We start from the raw sequence: 21,233 nt of genomic DNA, 5'->3' as shown, positions 1-21,233 counted from the left end.
CTTTAAAGTACAGTAATAGTCCACTGGTAGCATTAAATTAAAGTCGCAGGCATAAGTGCAGCAATTAATTATGACATTGACCACAGGCCACAGCCATAGACTAAACTAAGGAAAGGAAAACGTGTATAGTATGATGATTAAACAGTTACACAACTACATGATAGATTCATAATTTTAATTTATAGAAAATTTTAATTCCAGACTGAAGCCGTGCAAGGACAGCTGCAACAACATCCAGTGGAGCTTTACAATTGGAGGATGTTCAAGAAATATCAACAAAAGGACTGTTACAGCTTAAAAGTATTAATTTAAAGGAAAATAATAAATAGTTTGAGGACTCTTTTACATTTAAAACCATATCGGACTGAACTTGCCACAGCATCATGTAATGTATTACTTCTTCTACAATAAATGAAGGGAATGAATTGAGTAATTTGAAGAGTTCATTTAGTAACTTTAGGACATAAATTATTCATTTCTGGGAGCAGGCGAAGTATTACAACCGTACAAATTATGAATTCTACGTAGCAATTGTTAATTTGTGTGCACGAGTGATTGAATAAGTGATTCCTGCTGTGTGCTGTAGCATTACTCATGTTCATGGCTCGATATGTGTCTTTGATACAAGCCCCCTGAGTCTCTGTTCACAGTTCTGCTCAGACCTCCTTTGCATTTTTATTTCTTCACTTGCAACCAATGACTCTGCTTCCCTTCTCTCTTTCCATCTCTGGGAAGGTGAGCGTCGTTGGCTCTGCTCTCCTTCTTTCCCATAACAATAACAGCACACAGATGTAATCAGCCGACTCAAAGCACTGAGCTTCAAAGCTGTGTGCTCTGCTAAGCGCTTCGTTCGGGGCCGGCTTCCATCCCTGCTAATGCATGGTAAAGAGGTTCACGCCGATTTCTAAGTGAACTTTTCACCATCAGTCCTAATGTCCTCGGGCCCTTTTAAATTTGTGGTCAGTGCTCACTGGGATGGGAGTCCTATACGCTCTATAGGTTCACTTCCATCTTAACACATCCTCACATGACATAATACGGTAGTTTCCCTCTTCGTTACACTGAGTCACATTACAAATAGCAGGTGCAGGGATTCTGCTGTGCTGCTGCATCAGCTCCGTGATACAGTCGAGCCTGTTTGCAGAAATATCCAACAACTTTAAGTGAACAGGAAGGTTCCTGGTCTATAAAACCTTAGATTAATGTTTCTCTTAATCACGCCTCAAGTCCCTTCTATGATCTTGTTTAAATCCTTTTGGCATTGAAATATTCAATTTGTACTGCTGACTGCAACGGAAATCTATGTCGTGATTATTGAATTTAGGAAATAGATGATTTATAAGAAGTGCTGACTTATGAATTATTGATTGACAGCGTTACAAGCTTTGTATGTGGGTTGGAGACGGAGACAGAGTTGTAAAAAAAAAACTGATGGGCCAGTTTCCGTTCTGACTTATAGACATCGGGCGGTATTCTGTGTGCGAGGTAGGTCATGTTGCAAATAATTTATCACCTCGTGAATATAATGTCTTGTATGGTTCAGGTGCTGCCGTTATTTGCTGTCAGGAGAGATAGCCATATGATCTCAATCTTCTGCATTATGCATGTCAGGTAATCAGCTTCCGAACGGTGTAATAATGAAGCGGTGAAATTGCTGCCAGATGACATTTGAAGTTGAGCTGCGTTCCGGTGTACAGTATGTCCTTTGTTTCCTCCCGTCTCCAGAAGCTCATGCATTCTGTTCATCCTGGACTCCTGTCCCACTCCAATTCACTGTCGTTATGTAATTTAATTAACAAACCCCGACTATCGGTAGAGAGTGAGCTGCACACTCTCACTGCCCCTATTCAGCACTTGGCAGTCGTTCTCTGTGCATACAACACACAGTGGATGCTTCATCAACAAAAAGGCTTCCAACTGGAGAAAAAGTCTGAGTGTGATTCATTTTTAAAATTTTTATTTCTGCACTGTCAATAGCAGATTAATCTCCTATACAGATAGCGCAACGACACTATACTGTTATCAGCTCCTTTTCCTTTTTCTTTCTCTCTGCGTTGACTAATGCAAACAAACACTGCTGCATATCACTCCACTTTGGTTGTGCTGTCTCACCTGGCGCTGGTATTTAACTCGCGTTTGATCAGATAGTGAGTTTCCACTTGATTCATTACACAGAGATCTTGCCTGTGCTGCCGGCCACTTACCTGGCCTGAGGATAAAGACGCAGCACCGTCATTGAAAAACGCAAATGGACGAGCCAAATCATGACTGCTGCTTTGTGTGAGTAAGGAAGCAAAGTTATAGATCAGTATCACACTCTAGATTAGACACCACACTGCCTTTTGCATGATAGCATCTGCCCAAGCAGTCAAATCACCTCTGGTATTCTATACTCTGTATTCACTGACCTTTGTTGCACTCGCATAGTTCCTGCGTCTTTGTTCTGGCTCAGCTCCCTGTTGGTCATGCTGAGATTTCCACTGGTCATGCTGAGTCTTAGGGGAGGAAAATTGCTGGTATGGTGGCCTGTCTGTTGGAAGGGGGTAGAGGGTTTGACGTGGGCAGTGACAACCCGGGTCTCGCCCACACTCCGGGAGGGCCCCTGCTGCATCATGCAAACGTCAGCCATATTTTTTCGGGTCAATTTGGCATCTGATGGAAAGCTGCTGCGCGTGGCAGGTTTGAAGTTTCTGGTCCTGGAATTGGAAGAATTTCTAGCGGTGGTTGCTTGTCTTTGCCCGCTGCATCTGTCTGGTTGGAATTCATTTGTTTTATGAAAGCCTACTCGTTGGCCACGATCCTAGCCCAGCTCAGACCGTACAGAATGAATATTTTCTTTCAAACAGAGGTAGTTATTAGCTGGTAGCTTGTGGTTCATGAATGGTTTGGCTCACCGCAGTCACGGTTTGCTGTAGGTATTTCTGTGCAGTGGTGCTTGTTGCATATCAATTGCATGACCATATTGTGTGCAGATGGTAAATTTGCAGACTCATTCTTGCTGTGCAGGTCTTTTCTGAATTCTTCAAATTTCTCCTGAATATCATTAAATGCATTTGCACTGATTTGTGTTGTTTTTAAAATGTTTGGATTTGCACACAGCTTTTCAGAGAGCTGGCGGGCCTCTTTTAGAAAAATGATGTGCAGGAATTGTAGACATCTGAACTGCCACATCAGGCCAGACTCACAATCGCACGCCATGTTCTTCACTAAATGAAGCCAGGGGTCGGTGAGCTCTGCAACAGTCTGTCTCACTTTCTCCAATTAAGCTGATCTGTGCAGCACCATATGACTGCGCACCTCCCGCTGTCTCCTCAGAGGGATTGCATTAGCTCTGAACTACACCAACCTCAACATCTCGAGTTGACCGTGTCCCACTGCCTCTCAGCAGTTGCAGAGACGCCGCGTCCCGCGGTGCAGATTTCTCCACATTCACACCTAAATGTCTGCTGTACTCTGCATAGTTATTCTTTTACGATTGCTGCATGAACAAAAGTGTCCGGTGGGGGTTCATTACCTAAAGGTGATACATTCAAAACCTTGATAAAAATGCTCCAATGTTGCTATAGACCTGCCCAATGCAGAAAGGTTTACTTTCATTAAATACACCTTTAAGTTTATTTTGCACGCCCCTGAGACATTCAGAGGATTAGTGCTCTATTAGGCCTTAAACCTAATGGCTGATGGATGGCTTTAATTTGTAGCTTGGAAATTACAATACTAATCTGAGACAAATAACCAGGGAAAGTTAAATCAGCCTCCAGATTATTATTATTATTTTTTTTTTTTCATCCTCTCTGACCTGCTCTCACTCCCGTCATTTCTCTCTCATGCTAGATTTGAAGCTGCGATGTAATTTCCCAGTTACATAACCGAAGGGAACAGAGAAATGGTAAAATTAATGAAGGCTAGAGCGACCAGCTAATGGAGAACATTTTCTGAGTCATACTGGAGTTTCAGGCAGATTGCCGCGGGTCAGTTTATGCTCTTACGGCTATAAAGCTTTCTATAAAAGAACGGATAGATGCACAGGGTTATGCACAACAATCAACAACTGCTCGATGTTAAAGTCCTGGTACCGCTGATAAGAGCACGGTTTGGGAGTAAAAGGATTTGAGAGATTTTATTCTGTTAGACTTTGAACAGCTAATTACTGCAATGCATCGTTATATAATGCAATATGTGACACCACAATTTCTTTTTTCTGTTCAGATAACGAAAAACAACTGAAAGTAATCTTTTATTTTTTTTAATTTTAATTTTTTTTTTTATCCTTGATGGAGTTTTTAATCCATGTTGGCCTGGTCCCTCAACTGCGAGCACTTCATTTTTTGTCATGGGAGTAACACCTTTTTGTTTTGAGTGCACAATGTGCCATGTAATGTTCTGGCAGAGGTGGGTGTTACTCTTGTTAATAAGAGGGCTGTTAGAAATTCCACAAGGGTAAAGTTCACAGTGTTTCCATTGTCACGACTGTAGGAAATAGAAGCGTGATGTGTTGAGAGTTTGCCGGCGTTGCCAACAACCGCAGCTTTCTCGTGGGTTCTATTCTATTAAAGATGTTTTTTGATTTTGGTTTTTTTTTGTGATTTGAGTTTTAGAACGTGTCACTTTTTGTCACATCAGTCGGAGCAGATGTGGCTCTTTCTCGACATCGACAGTGTTTGTGGGAACTGCTGTGAAGTCAACTCGCCTTTGTTTCCCGTTGGATGTTTCTATTTAGAAGGGGAGTGTTTTTCAATTTTCACCACTTTCGAGTATTTCAATAATTGAATGACTATGATTATTGTTTATGGTAACCAAATAAGCATTAAAGCTGTTAGATATGGGGTTTCCCCACGTATCTTCCTCCTGAAACTCAATGCGTTCAGCCTCCGGTGTGTTGCTACATAGAATCCCCACTACGCATGTGATGTTTATGAAGTGGGTCTACCTCCAACTGTCTCGCCACACAATATATTTTCAGCAGACACACTTGAAAATAGCTAGTTTTATTTTTATTAAGTTCAGATTTAGCAGCAGCGTCGCTGTATGTCGACTACCTCGGGAGTTTACTTGTAATTGCATTAATAATGAATTGGCTGACAGTGTGGGCTAAAGAAAATACTGTAAGCATCTTACCCTCTGCTCCCGTCTGACTGCTACACACAGTTGCATAGAGTTCACGAGGACGGCCAACTAAAATCAATACTCCTAATATTCAGTGATTCATACTCGCTCATTCTTATTTCACTCGGCTGTTCGAGCTTCACTGTAAAGAATAGAGTTGGGAGTTTGACACGAGAAGACTGAACTCTGATTCTTCAGCTAAAATTAGAGTTTCTCAGTACTCACCTAAAATCTGATTTGAAAGTGTGTGCCGGTGTGCATAATGTGTGACATCACAACTATTTTGGAAACACTTCCTGGTCCAATGGGCAACTTACACAATGCTTAAACATGAATCGTCTTGATTTTTATTTTTTTTTTTTGTCATGAGGGAGGTGGTTTTTATTAAAATGTCTTTTTCAAAGGGGGAAACTAGACAGAAAATTATTATTAAGAATAGTCAAACATGCCCGAATGGGACCTTTAATCATCCTGTGTGGTACGTTACATAATCAAGCTGCAGAGTTTTGACCCAGCTGGCATTTTTAAACCACAACTACATTTTTTTCAGGTGGAAAATGCCCCCAAACAGGTTCATAACAGTTGACATGAGTGTTCATACTGTATGTGTTCAAACATCTCTGGGGCCGGTGCGGTGTGGTTGTTTGGGAGTCTAAAGCCCCGAGGCTCCGGCTAGAGTTGCGCAGCAGGTGCACAGGAGAGGCCAACCCGGGGCCTTGGGTAATTCTATCTCCGATGGGGATCTCTGGATGCCCCAGATACCCAAGTGAAGACATCAGTCTTATATTGTTTAAGACTATTTATTTTAGCGCATTGAGTATTTATTTAGCTTAAACTAAATTTAGATGAGAAGTTTGCATATTTATCAATAAAAATAGCAGTTTAGGAAAAAAAAAAAAAATCCTTGTCAGCGAAGTAGGACAGTCGTAGTTTCCGTTTAAGTTGCCAGCATCAGAATGTTGAATTTAGGATATCAGAAAAAAGTTTTCCCACTTCATTTGTTGGTTTATGCAGTGGTAAAGTGCATTGAGTTTTGTAGATTAGAACAAGTGTAGAGAAAAGTGTAAGTCATCCCCAGTCAGATAGCCTGCCTCTGTCACCTCGGTGACTGTCACAGTCATGGTAACTGAAAATATCCAGGGTGAAACTGTGCAAGTCCAGTAAATCTGCCATTTCAACGTCCGCCTGTTAGAAAGCCTTAAGCGCTGCAGCCGAGATCCCAAAAATCGCCCGTCACTAAGCACACCGTGACACAGATAAAGGGCAGGTCTGATTACCACTGATGTTCGACAAACAGCCATCAAACTAAATGCATTTGTAACTGGCTTAGTGCGCAGGATGTGGTCTTAAATTGGGTCTTTTTGTGTCTTTTCTATCAGTGAGTAAAAGGCTCATCAGGGGATTATAAAATATGAACACACTTGACTTTTGTTTAGGTGGAGGCCACTAAAAGTCGGTTTTCCGAACAGTAAGTTCATTTAAAAGCCTCAAGTTCCTTTTTACTTAATTGATGTCAGCTGCTAAAATGGCAGTGACATGAGGTCCTTTCAGAGTTACATGGTGAGGTTTCTGTTCTTTTGTTGCAAGTTTTCATTTAAAATCTGTCTCTACACTTGCTGGGCTTTTTGCATTAAAAAATGTCATCTATTTTTTTTTTAATGTCGTAATTAGATTGGTGAGTGTTTTAAATCAAAACACATGCTAAAAGCATTCGAGCTTCTTGATGCATCGGTTGTGTTTAAAATTGCTGGAGTACATTGAATTGCTCTGAAAAGTTATCTCTTTTAAGCCACTAATTACACAAATTGACAGAATCGGAGATTTGTTGTGGCATTAGTTTGTCTAATTTCAATGATGCCTTCAGGAACCTCTGGAATAAACATCATTTTTTTCTTTTAAATAACTAACTGAAATGTAAATATAAATGCATGTTAGACTGAAGAAGACATCTCTACTCTTCCTATGAAACAAATGAAACAGCATGTTTAAATATAGAGATGGTTACACATATTTAACCCTGCATATACTCTGGTTATTTAGACTTTGTCCTCACATGAAAGGCGTTTTATGTTAATAAAACAACAGATGTCTCAGTTCTGTGCTTCATTTTCAAAGTGTAATCTGGTTTTCTATGAATATTGCCCAGCAAACTAGAAGATGTGTGGGTCTGTTATAAATATTGAAAAGTGAATGACTCACAGATCATAGCAGCAATCTGGTAAATTGTCTCAGAGGGTGGGCTGGAGGCATGGGAGTGAACACCAACTCCGTCTCCGGCGGGGAGTCGATCCCCTGGAAGGTACAAAGTACCTGCTAATCAAACGGCTTAAATGCCGTTTGCTCAGCGATGTGGAATTACCTGAGTATTCTCATAAGCCTTTTGTCAATGAAATGTATATTAATGGACTGTAAATATGTCAGTCGTCATTATGCCTTTTTTTTTGTTCTTTTTTTTTTTTTTACCCTTGCAGCTGTCCCTTTCCCTCCCAGTCACCGGCTGACAGCTAAGGAGGTGTTTGACAGTGAGGGGAAGCCCAAAGTGGACGTGCTGAAAGCTCACCTAACCAAGGAGGGCCGCGTGGAGGAGGCGGTGGCTCTCAGGCTCATAGGAGATGGCGCTGCGATCCTGCGTGCAGAGAAGAACCTGCTGGACATCGAGGCCCCGGTCACAGGTCAGATGTCACATATGACGTATTGTTTTTGTGACCAGAGTAGAGCTGGAACAACTAATCAGCACATTGATGGGTCAATTTATGGTACTTCTTCTGTGTTACTAAACTATGATGATATTTTACACTCTTAGGGCCTGATTTACCAAGATCTCAAATAAAGGCTACTAAACTGCGTGTTTCCCCCCAAAAATATGCACATTTATTTGGCATCCGTTTTGCGTGTGATTTATTAAGAGTATCTGCGTCACTGAAATCAGGTGCAAATCGTTGTATTTAAATGAGGAGTTTGCGTGTGTTAAAGTGATTCCAGCAATGGAAAACAGAGCGACCGCAGAAGGTTTGGTTTCCTGCGTCTCCGTCTCACCACAATAAGAGCAACCGTCTCTCCAGATTTGCGCACCTGGTCAATACGTGCCTTTCAGTCGTACTAAAATACACAACAATCACTTCTCCCATTTTGTACTTTCAGGTTTTGTTTCCCCTCCCAGGATTTTGCATGTTTGAGTAGAAACGGCCAATATTACATATGCATTCAGGCAAACACGCAAAATGGACAACGTGTGTTGAATTGCACATTTGAAAGACGTAATCCCCACTGCACGTCGTTAGCAGATCAGCTCGGACATGGTTTTGGGGGTGGTGTGAAGTTTGCATGTGATTTTACAGACGCAGACTTTTAGTAAATCAGGCCCTTATTTGAATAAAACAAGACTTTTGAAGATGTCACCATGGCCTCATCACCTCTGGACTGCTTAACAACTTTTCAGGAAAAACTTCAAACCTCCTTCAGCAGAATTTAAAGAAGGTTGAAACAACTTGCAGATACGCTCGCGTTCGAACCAAAACACAGTGGAGGAGAGGACTGAATGTTGACAGCAGTATGAAAACTTAATTTTGCCAATTAACTGAGTCACTGTACCTCGAGGCCACACGTGGACCATGCAGCGAGCCATTGTAGCGTATTTTAAGAAGCACGCAGGTTCAGTTCATCCAAATTGGCAAAACTAACAAGCCCGCTGGCGCTCACTCACTTCGTCGGTTTGTGCATTAAAACACTGTTCTGACGCAGGGACGCGTCATCTCTGACATCACCCTGCTTTGCTTGTGGACTCTAATTGCTCCCAAGGATGTATTAATCTTTTTTACACTCTTTCTAAGCACCCAGCAACTGAAGTTGAACTCATTCACCGCTGCCTAAGAAGGAACAATACTGTTGTGGGAGGTTTGCTGATGCATATGCACAAATCCAGCACAGCTATTGTTGTCCTTCTTCCTGGTCAAGTGGCCGTCTCCTCCATTAGACTTTCTGATGAGGCTTCTTTGATGTTGTTGTAATCAACAGGCAGAGACTTCCTCAAAGGATCTATGGCAACCCATCATTTTCTAGTATGAAATCGTTCCCACAATATAGTCCAGCGAGACTCGTGTTTATATTTGGCAGGGATTCAAAATAAATTCATAAATGCACGGGCCTTTTTTAAACAGTCTCCAATGTTTATTGAGGTCATTATGATAACAGAATATCTTGTCTGGCTGTTTAAGAGGGTGAAGCTTAACAAAAACATGCAAACGAGTTGCACAATCGTAAGCCTTGTTTTCTGCCTCCGTCTCTGCGTTTGCACCTGAGCAACAGATTAGCAATTATTTAGCTTCGTGTATTTACATGGGATTTTCACTACAGCATTATCGTGGCCAAAAGAATTCATTATCAAGAAATCTAATGAAAATTTTAACAAAATAATTAGAATGCTACAGTACGACAGAGTGTAACATTATATCTGTATTGATAGTAGGTGTTCATTCATACTGATTACTGCTTGTTATGAAACAAATAAATGAGGTGAGGCAGTATGTCCCGATTTGAAATTATCGTTCTATTTATATTTGATTAACTGATTATTAATCCATTAGGAATCGATCAATAATCTTTCTCTAACCTGATTTGGTCAGCTCAAAGAGGTCGATCTACACCTGCGACTAAGCTGTCATTGTTATGACTATTAAAAAAAATAAAAATAAAAAATATATATATATATATATAGTACACACACCATAGTATATAGTATATAATATATCATATATATAGTGTATATGGCACTTTCCCACCTTGTGCACTTGTGGTTTTGAGTCAAAGCCTATTGTTGTTGTTGTTTTTTTATCTGTTTGTTTTAAATGAAATGTTCCAAAACTCTCTTATTAAAAACAAATATTATTTCTGCCCATCGCCTAGACCTGTTTAATTTGGTTCCTTCATTCCCAAACGTTTCAAAGGAAGAAAGTATGCTGACAGTATTATTATATCGTGACACCCCTAGTATACACATAACCATCTGTCTTATATATTAGTGGTGTGTGCGCATGATGAAGTATCACTGTGCAAGCAACGCGTAAGGTTGAAATCACTATTTGTCAGCTGGCTGTGCACCAGTGCATCCCACTGAATGAACTTGTAACTCGGACTGAAACTCAACCAAATTGTATTGATCTTCCATTTTAAACCAAACACCTCTAAGTAAGTTCATTTCCACAGCGAGGCAGCGGTTCTGCTCGTTCTCTGGGCCTCTACTCTCATTGTGGTGGAGCGCAGAGAAAAAAAATAAAAAATATGAAGAGACTTATTTTTAATTTATTTATTATGTAAGATTTTAACTTAAATACACTACAAATATGACTGCAGGGAGGAGGGGTGGGAGGGGATTCGATTTCTGTCTTGTGTTTATTACAGGTAATGTAAAAACATGACTTGATTTCATGGCTTAATTTGACCCCATTCTGGATTGGTGTGCATCAACATGCTCTGATACTGACCTCCCCTCGTGGTCAGATTGTCTTTTAAATTCTAAGAAGCCCTGCTACCAGCTCGCTTTTATATTTTCAAAGCATAACAAAAGATGGATCGGGCGGTAAGCCTCCTTCCTTTGTTGTGTTACACAGAAACGATGGACAGCTCCGGTTCTGCGCGCAAGCCCAGCTCCTGAGGGTGTGTGTGTGTGTGTGTGTGTGTGTGTGCGTGTGTGTGTGTGTGTGTGTGTGTGTATGCGTGTGTGTGTGTGTGTGTGTGTGTGTGTGTGTGTGTGTGTGCGTGTGTGTGTGTGTGTGTGTGCGTATGCGTGCGTGTGTGTGTGAGTGTTCACGAGTGCTGCAATGAAGCACTTCTTTCTCTCTCCCACTCAACACCCCTGTCTCAACCCCTCTCCCACTCAGTAGTCTTTTTCGACAAGGATTTCTCTGTTGTGCGCGCTCATGCTCCCGCTGTGTTTCCCTCTCGCGCGCTCCCGACCTCACACACCGTTCTCTAGAAACCTTTTTGTTGTTGTTGTTGTTGTTGTTGTTTCTTTCTGTCTGCCATGTTTTAACACCGTGTCAGTGGTCAGGAGCCGTTTCTGACTCCCATCTCTCTACCCATTAAAACACCTCCAATTCCAAAGTGCCACATGGTCAGCAAATTAGTATGTAAATATTTATCATCGATGCAAAGCGCCATGACATGTCAGCTATCTCCCTCTGCTTCTCTCACTCGCGCAGTCACTTCCTCGTCGGGCCAGATGGCAGGTGGGGTTTTCATGAAGGGAGGGGGGAGGGTGTGTGACGAACGGAGCTGGCTTAGGCTACTGAGTACAAGCTGCTCCCATGGCCTTCACACAAGTCAGCCATCGATAGAGCTCCTACGGCCACATCACCAGGCAACAGCGAGCTTTTACACTGTTCATACACCTGCTTAAAATGCGTGAGCTCCACTTTGAGCGTGATCTCTATCATGACAAAACACGGTGAAACGCGCTTCACTTGAACCACGTGTTGAGGTGAATTTGCACAATATGATCTGAAATGCACTCTGTGTATTTTGCCTCAGCTGCCCATTTTTCATAACATTAGCCGTTTCTGAGAATGTGCAGTGTTGTTGACAAGGAAACGATAAGACCTTGGTTGTGGAATTTCCTGCGTACACCTTAAAAAGGTCGTACTAGACCTTGATGAGAGTGGCAGTTTTATGAGCTTAAAGTGACGCGTGTTTGCTCTGCACAGCATTGCAAGGCCATTAAATCTTTCCAATAGGTTCTTATGCAACAGTCTTATAATGAGAAATACACTTGTATGGACATTAGAGCTAGAAAGATAAAATCCGCTAGGCAGGATTTGGCGTATCGTGGATATAATGGTATTTGCATATGGTACCCGATACATGTTGAGACAAGTGAAAAGAAATGAGACCATATAAATCAAAGTGGAAGAGGGTGAGAAGATATTTTTTGTGGTCTTTTAGAAACCGTTCCCTCCACATACAGCGGCAAACAACAACCACAGTGTCCTGTATATCAGCGGGCAGCAGCTATTGAGTGGGTGGCTACCCAACTCTGATACTTCTATGGCACCGACCCAAACTGATTCAGTACTATCTGCTTTTGAAAAATGCCCGTTCATTCAGTACCAAATTTCAATATCTAAATACAGCCAAGTTAAAAATTTCTAAAATGCATAACTTTTTCTATGTTTACAGAGCCATAAATCTCATCAGCGTCAGTGAGCCGGAGCTTTTGCCTCTACTTAAACATGTTGAAGTCAAGCTTCTATCACATCGCGGTGTTTGACTCTCTTAGAGCAGATTTGTGATGACACATCTCTTTGAGTTGCCTGTCTTATAATGAGAAATACACTTGTATGGACATTAGAGCTAGAAAGATAAAATCCACTGGGCAGGATTTGGCGTATAGTGGATATAATGGTATTTGCATATGGTACCCGATACATGTTGAGACAAGTAACTGGGGGCTTCTGTTTGTGCAGCCTGCAAGCTTGCATCTAGTGCACGCATGTGAGGCGTTTAGAGAACATCAGTAAATTGTAGCATCAGGCAGTAACTTGCATGTGAGGCATTTAGGAGACTGTCTGTAAATTATTGCTACAGAAAATGTCACTCTCCCCCTCTAAACTGCATCAAACTAAACATTTGAGCCATGGTGAGTAATATAATTTTCTTCACCTTGAAATGGATTTTTATAAAATTGAAAGAAAGTGATACTTCGATGAAGGCAAATTGTCCATTTTGATTTGTCTGTGTGAAGAAAATTACCATCAGCCCATTTTATTTTTTTAAACTCTCAAATATTGATGTCTCTATTTACCTTAAAAAAAAAAAAAAAAAATCCAGTATTATTGAGGCCTTGCTCATTGCCGGCGACATAAACCAAAGTGCTTATAAAAGTTACAACAGGAGATAATTATTTTTGCGACACAGAAATTATGTTGAAATGAAATCTTTTGTTTTTACACGTGAAATCCTGAAAAGAAAATAATGGAAGATGAGAGCTCAAAGTTCGTATATAGTAGATGTATTGGTTAAATGGGAGGCATTAAATTGCTCCAAAGAGACCGTTTATAAAGGGTTGGGTACTGGTGGTTTACACAAACACAGTCATTTGAAGACGGCTCGGCTCTTCAATGCGCAGCAATAAATCAGACATTTTGATATTTATTGTTTCTGCTGTACTTTTAATATGAGCTTCTGAAACACTGCCTACAGATTGATGTTCATAACAGATTTCTAACTCCACCCCCGCCTCTGCATAAATGCATGCTCTGCAGGAGAGTGGCATGGCAAAAAACCGGGGGATATTGTTATCATCCAGTCTCAATCAAAACACGATCTGGTGCAGTCTGCATCGCCGTTGATTTCACTCGCTCAATGAGCCCGGCCTTTGGAGTGGCCTGTGTAGGTTCTGAAGCCAGGTTGTGTAATGCCCACCACCCACTCAATAGCTGCTGCCCGCTGATATGCTGCTACTCGGAGAGATCACTCTAGCGCAGAAGCAGGAGATGGCCAGAACGAATTGTTTCTCACTCCAGATAATATACTCCCACCTGCTCTTCTTATGTGGGCTTTGGTTCTCACCTCGTTCTTGTGTGTTTGTGTGACAAGAGGGAGGGAGGCAAAGCATGTCTGTAGGTGTACTGGAACAGAGTGATGGGCGGATTGTGCGTTTGCTGTGATAAAGCAGAGCCCCGAGCTGGAGGAGTTGAGCTGCCGTAGTGTTTCTGTTTGATTTGCATCGACCAGCGTCGTACACGCTCGGGCGGAGTGACAATCGCGTCGGTTCTTTTTGGCCAGTGATTGAACTCCCTGCATCGCCGTGTCACCCCGCTGTTTTCTTCACCGGCAAGTAATAGCTTTTCAGAAGGTCAGCTGGAGGTGCAGTCCTCCCACACACAGTGGGTTTGACTTGTGCTTCAGGTGAAATTTCAGCCTCTTACTCCCTCACTGGACTTCTACAAACATAAAAATATTTGTAATTTTTCCGTGAACACTGAGTTTTTAAAAATATCGCTGTTGCGGTTTGAACGTAGCCCTACAGCTCAGCGGAAAGCTGGATTTTCACAGTAACTGCTCTCTCGGTGGTCATCTCTTCAGACAGTATTGTATTCTCCAGAGCACGGTTAACTGTTTTTAGACCAGTTGCTTTACAGAGGAAATGATTACCCACTCCATCCATCAGTTTTTTTTCATTTACACAGTAGTTTCACTGTTTTGTTGCCATGGGTGATGCTCAAAGACGTCCTTTATCAGGTCAGTAGCAGCCTAGGTTATTTTTTTTCTTTTTCCCTTGAGAGATATAAGTTGCCATTGTTTAAATGATTCATTGCAATTGGTGTGTTTCCATGGCAATAACCAGCCGTTGCGTCACACACCCTTCTGGTTAAAGCAAGATCAACCACTAGGACTGGCTAGTTGTCCCTTTCAGATATATATTCACACCTTCGTCACTCAGGGTGGGCAATTTGACCCTAAAATGATATCACAATATTTCAGAGTGTTTCTTTAATAATGATATTCTTGACAATATGACCAAAGAATGAAAAATATTTCATTATGAATTCCACAAACAGACAGTCAGCAAACCTCAAAATAAGTGTTTAAAGTTTTATATTGCAGATCATACAGAAGAGTTCCAACAGTCTAATATTCAGGAAAAAGAAACATATGAATGTGTTTTTTTCGGACACCTGATCTTTTGTAACCAAACCACAGTACTGAAGTCGCATTGCTTTTTGGAACAAACTCGTCCACCGTGGAGCCGCTTTCAGCCATGTTTGTTGAAGCTATGTGCAACTTACATCAACAAGTCGAAATATTACCATTATCAAGATAGGATTTTTTTTTATAATGGTAGAAATTTTATGGCACACCCCTACTCATGACACAAGTAAACTAGGCGTTAAAGTCATATAGGAAAATAAAAACAAATATGTACATTAAATTTAATCAAATTAGGTAATGTCAACTATGATCATGATATTTACATGATCAGGGTGACTTGTGAAAGTTATTGTTGAAAGAAATGTGGGGATTTGTTTTACAAAAAATATCTTGTAGGGCAAGAATATGCGAAAGAAATAGACATAGTGATTTGGTTGGAAAAGCAGCTGTATGTTACCTGATGTCAATGATCTCAAATCTTCAACAAACTATGAAGATAATGTGTGTTTTTTCTTGTACAGATGAATGAAACATTTGTTATTAAAGTTGTATTTATCAAATTACAGTTTGAGTCATTTTTGTTCCATTAAATCTATTTCCCACCAACTTTAAAACCAATCTAAAATAGATCAACGTTTGCACTAGACTTGGCTTGATTGAGGGAGTAAGGACATCTTTAGAAATTAGACACAAATAACAAGGCTCCTTTTTGAAGTCATTCCCCGCTGTGGATTTTAAACAGTTGCACAGTGTGGGTTTAATAAAAGACAAATGGTAAAGCTGAGGTTTACGATACAGTCAAGGAGAGCCGATTCTCCGAGTTGTCTCACGAGGCTCGTAACTTGAGATAATTGCTCTCCAACGCTGTCCTCCAGCTCCCACTAATTGGGCATCTCTGTGAACGACTTTTTCACATCCTCTTATTGTATTTCTAGCTCCTAGATACACTTCACAAGGCAACAGCCTCACAAAAAGAAGTCTGTCCTTTTTAAATTAGATTTAAATCTATTCACTCTGTTGTTAATTACTTAATTAGGCGATTACTAGAAGACTAGATGAATTGAGGCACGTTGTCGTCAGACATGGATGCCATGCTTATCGTTGCGGTAACTGCGATACTGTTCAGTGAATACTGCTAATTATCTTTGCGTTATTTGGTTAGTACAGCTTTCAGATGATGACATTTCTAACTTGTTTACTGAACTAAAAAGGCTTTAAATTTAAAAAAAAAAAGAAGACAAAAAAAGAATAAAGGGTCTGTTGGTGTTAATTGTTGTTTTGATCACATTGGCTGTATAGATTTAATTTAATGTGTAAATGACTTGGTATCTATTGAAATCTAAGCCCCTTGTAACATGTTTTTCCATGGCCATGGTTATTATTCTAGTCAACACTATTTAACATGTGGGTGACTTGCACTTTATTTTATTTTGATGTTGCAGTACAAACAGACTGATCGAACACCCATCAGTTTATTTCCATCTATCCACACCCAAGTGGCAACGCACCGTGACGTCACCAGTTGGTTTGTGAACAACTGTTTTGAAGCCTCGAGTCGGACATTTCAGCCATCGCTCTCTTAGTTTTTTTTTGTGTTTTTTTTGGAGCCCATAGTGACCATATTTGGACGAGAGGAGCAAGGGGTGGATCTGACTGAAAACCCAAGTACACTATGCATGTCAACCAATACCGGAAACCTGACTGCACCCTAGACATGTCCATAAAACCAGGCGTCCCCCCAAACACACCTCTCTTTGAGCCCAATATCTAATTAATATTCAGAGTATTTTCAGAAAGCTTTTTGAATGGAAGTCGATTGGAGGCAGAGTATTTTTGGAGCCAGCCCCTCATGGCCCTCCGTGGTATTGCGCTTTGAGGGACTTCTGCATCGGCTTCACTTTTTAGACCCGAGACTACGAACATTTTTAGATACAGTTTGTCCACAGAGTATGTTAGTTGATTTAAACTAAGGACTTCCTTGCTGTGGGGACACGGTGCCAATCCCTATGCCATGATTGTAATTCCCAAACTAAAAACTAAAACAACTGAAGTGCAAAGGGTGTTGAATTTGAAGGCATTCATTTAGAGAATGCAGTCAAAGCTTAAAATGAACTTTTTACCGTAACAATAAAAGCATTGTAGTAGCATTTACAGCTAATAATACAGTTAATAATTAATCTTTACAGCATTACATGTCAATTGACCTCATTAAAATCAATGGAGTCATGTAGTTACAGCTGTGCTGCTGAAAATGTTTTAAAGCCAGGTTTCAATCCATGTCTGTGTGTCGCTGCACAATCCTTTTTTAGTACACTGTATCAGTTGTGTTTACCTGTCATGGAGTGACTCCCCGCTTTCCCTCAGGTAAAGACCACAACAGCAGGAATGAATGCTTAAAATTAAGATCCTGTGGTCCCCTGGGATTTCTCACCAAATTCTGCTCCCATTTCTCAGGAAAAATACCTGCTGGGATTTGACTTTTAACACGTGTTGTTGTAAGTACAGTACAATTCAAGTTTGAGGAGTTTAATGTGAATATTTTTTCAAAAATACTTTATTAAAAATTCAGTAACTACAGGAAAAAAAACGAAATCAAATCAGTATATAGTGTGACCAAATTTATCCTTCAAAACAACGCTCTTCTGCACACTTGCACATATTTATTCGATGTACTTGGCAGGTAGTTCGTTCCCAGCATTTTTGAGAATTTATCACAGCTCTTATGTGAATTTAATCTGTCTGTAGTTGCTTCTGTCTCTTCATGTAATCCCTGCATGACTCCATGATGTTGAGATCAGGGCTCTGTGGGGGTCACACCATCTGTTGCAGGGCTTGTCGTTCATGATGTCGCTGAAGATAGTTCTTAATGACTCTGGCTGTATGTTTAGCGTTACTGTCGATGTGTGCTTAACTCTCTCTCAGCTTTCAGTACGTTTTAAATTTCAGCTGAAAGTCCAAAACCATCATTGAGGTGAAAAACAGAAAACAAATACAATCATAGTCTACTTCTAAAAGGACTTACTGTGCTATTAGAACACAGACACATGAATATGGAAACCTGTACTTTAAATGTATTTCTTAATATTGTAATAAAAAACATCTTTTTTTATGGGGAGAAGTTGTCCAAAAGGCAACCAGCTTAGAACAAATGATAAGAAGATTTATGACGAATAATAAATAAGTTCAGGTGAAACCAACCCTTGAACCACCCTTTTATAGCATCTACAAAATTGACTTTTAAATCAGATGACCTCACACTGTCAGTCAGTGGTGGCTAAGCAGCAAATCTCCTGTGTCCTCTGCATATCCCATCTCCCCCGGGAGTAATAGAGTACAGGATCACATGGGGCGATAGGAAACCAATCCAGGTTGAATCATTTGTGGTGGCTAATTTCTGCCGCAGATGTGTTCATCTGAGAATACTCCCCTGACAGTGTTTAATAGCCGCCTGCTGTGCTCTTAAAAACAGCATAGAATTTATATGACAGTAGATTGACGCATGTCAAGTGGAACTGGTGTTCATGGGAATTCAAGTGAAGTAACAGACAGTATGAGGTGAACATGTTCTTAGTAATCATCTGTTAGTAATTGCTATGATGAGCCAGATTTGTAATCGCTGTTAACAGCACAAGTTCAGAAATGGATACAGCTGAAAGTTCTCCAAATGGTTTCAGCCAATGAAACTTTAGTGTATTTGGCAACAAGAGGCGTGTTCATATTAAGTCTTACTACCAGCCAGTTGAAACACCTCAAGGTCATAAAGAGGTTGAAAGAGGATGTGGTGGAAAAGCAAGGTATGAAAATGGACATTGAAGCCAACTCTTATGATTCCTTTCCATATTGGACAAAGAGTTTATATAGAAAATGGGGTGCGATGTAGTATTAAAATGTGTGCAAGTAGGAAGACGGCTATAACACTCTGAACCATACTGAATTTAACTTTTAACATTTAGAGCCTGCCATGGAAATGTGAAGCTAAATGTTTTATAAATCCCATTTTGTACATTACCACTTTGTGCCGATGGCCAGTACCCAACTGACCGTAAACAATTATTCCTTCATGCACACTACATGGCCACATTTAGCATTAAAGGCTGTTTACTTACCAGTCTGGAAGGAGCGTTACGAGTCTGTCTCCGGCCCTGAAAAGCAGCACCAATGCGAACTCCTGTTCTGCTTCTGTTTTGCAAAGACTTTTAGCCATTGTGTTTACATTTAGCTTAACAAGAGGTTAGAATATGCTAATTGTTCTCCCTCATGTTTAACTGAGGGCAGCAAAAAGGCTCCGGCTCCATAAACTCCCATTCAAATTCTCATTAAATACAAAGTCAATAAATTTTTTCCACAAGTCATTATGGTGTCATTCGCTAAATTCACTCCTTAGTTTTCCAATAGATTTCAGTTTTCTTCTTAGTTTATTAGACCTCAAAAAGCAGTATGTTTTAGGGGCGTGTCTGTGTGATTGACAGGCCTGTGGTGCAGTCAGGTTTCTGCTAAAGGTGGGTGGGCACAGTGTCTCCGGGGATCGAGTCAGATCCACCGCTACCTCCTCCCCAGCTCGTCCAAGACGTCAACACTCCAACTTCTTCGTCTTCTGTGGATATGTCTTGGGAAATGTTATGTAAATTAAGATTATATAAATTAATTTTGCATTGTTTAGTTAAAAACACGAATATAATGGATGTAATAAACAAAAAATGAAGTGTTGTCTGTATAATAATGACATCCTCTGCCATCTTAATAGCAGGTTCACATGGACATCGAACATTGGAGCTCTTCTCATCTGATGGAAAACATGGAAATAAGCCACCATGTTTCTATCATCTGTTTTTATTCTGTGCTGTAAACTCGCTGTTCCCCTGACGTGCTTTTGGTCTTCTTCCTTCCATGTTCCAGTTTGCGGAGACATTCATGGGCAGTTCTTTGACCTGATGAAGCTGTTTGAAGTTGGAGGATCACCAGCATCCACGCGCTACCTTTTCCTGGGGGACTATGTCGACAGAGGGTATTTCAGTATTGAAGTGAGTCTGCGTATTTGTTTTTGTCCTCACAAGGGCCCTAATCAAGTGTGACACACACCATGTGCTCGACTGAAGCTGTGTTTATTAATAGCTTTCTCTGAGCGCAGATCAAATCATGCAGCAGATATTGGAGTGGTAATAGGCTTTTGTAATAACTTCAAATGTGGCCTGGATAGCAAATGTCACAGTGTAGCTTTGGGTTATATATAGAGATTTTTTAATATGAAGCAAAATACACATATTTAATCTGGAGCTGCAAGGTTGGAATTGACTATATATATATATATATATATATATATATATATATATATATATACATTTCCTGCCATGTCACCTGAAATATCATACTGTTATTAATAAAATATATTTTAATGGAATGGGCCGCACCTGTCCTCTGATGGTTCCCTTCCAGGTTTGTCATCTCTTTTTCTCTCTAGCAAGCTAACATGCTGCAAAACGTGCTGCATGAATGTTTCATTATGAGCAGAACTACTTGTATTGTGCTACTCTGTAAAAAGTGATAGTCTCTGAGTACTAGTGAAGATGACAAGCTGACTTTTCCCTGCTTCTTTTTCTTCTTCTTCTTTGTTTCAGTGTGTGCTGTACTTGTGGGCCTTAAAGATCCTTTACCCCAAAACACTGTTTTTGCTGCGTGGGAATCATGAATGTCGACATTTAACAGAGTATTTCACATTTAAGCAGGAATGTAAGTAATGCTTTTGCACTTCTTTTTTCCTGTTAATGTAAAAGTAAGTCAAAGTCTGTGAAGCTGTCGAAGGAGAATTGAGTTATTCTTTCTAAAAGCTGTTTATTATGTGTCCAGTTTAACCGCCGACCTCAAACGCTCACTTAAAAGCACCCTCTGGCTTGGTGTTGGATTCACTCAGACTTTTGCCCTTTTGATATTTACACATGTCAGATCTACAGTATTTCTATTGGACTCAGACAGTGTAGGAAAAAAAAAAATAACAACAAAAGCCTTGTGCTGTTTTTTTAAATATGTTTGGGAAGTTTTTTTGGCACTCTGGAGAGCCTTTTCCAACCCAGACTAGCACACTGCCCCAATTTTTGAGTGCGACGTTGTTTGACTTGGCAATGCTCTCTTCTCCCTGCCCTGTTTCCCCCCATGACAGGTAGAATTAAGTATTCAGAGAGGGTGTATGACGCATGTATGGACGCCTTCGACTGCCTTCCCCTGGCTGCACTTATGAACCAGCAGTTCCTGTGTGTACACGGAGGACTATCTCCAGAAATCACAAATCTTGACGACATCAGGAAAGTATGTGTCTGATTTGACATCATTTTTCTCTCATAATTTCATAAATCTGCATTTGATGTGTGTGTTTAAACAGCAAGTGGCCGTTAAAAGCTTTAAAAATACACATCATTCGTCGAAAATTGTCCGCTTTGTGTATTTTCTGCATTCATTCAAGTTCATGAGAAAAAAGAACTGTGTTCGTT

At 40.5% G+C, this 21,233-nt stretch overlaps 1 protein-coding gene across 5 annotated transcripts in view; it reads left to right on the top strand.

Annotated features, from left to right (window-relative positions):
• Window positions 1–21,233, top strand: part of LOC138210913 (protein phosphatase 3 catalytic subunit alpha) — a 66,644-nt gene that overhangs the window by 18,726 nt on the left and 26,685 nt on the right. For all 5 annotated transcript variants that reach the window (XR_011179297.1, XM_069170344.1, XM_069170343.1 and 2 more), the window contains exons 2-5: window positions 7,578–7,778; window positions 19,648–19,772; window positions 20,367–20,478; window positions 20,906–21,051. Coding sequence is in view for 4 of the 5 variants with exons in the window: in XM_069170344.1 (XP_069026445.1) it covers window positions 7,578–7,778; window positions 19,648–19,772; window positions 20,367–20,478; window positions 20,906–21,051 (584 nt within the window). In the remaining variant the exon portion in view is untranslated. The remainder of the gene's footprint in view (window positions 1–7,577; window positions 7,779–19,647; window positions 19,773–20,366; window positions 20,479–20,905; window positions 21,052–21,233) is intronic.

Source organism: Embiotoca jacksoni, unplaced genomic scaffold (genome assembly GCF_022577435.1).
Source record: "Embiotoca jacksoni isolate LCO1_2020_lvr unplaced genomic scaffold, fEmbJac1.0.p SCAF_49, whole genome shotgun sequence".
In the NCBI taxonomy this organism is placed as follows: domain Eukaryota; kingdom Metazoa; phylum Chordata; class Actinopteri; family Embiotocidae; genus Embiotoca; species Embiotoca jacksoni.
Note: the sequence above shows the minus strand (reverse complement) of the source record. Positions and strands in the feature narration are given on the sequence as shown.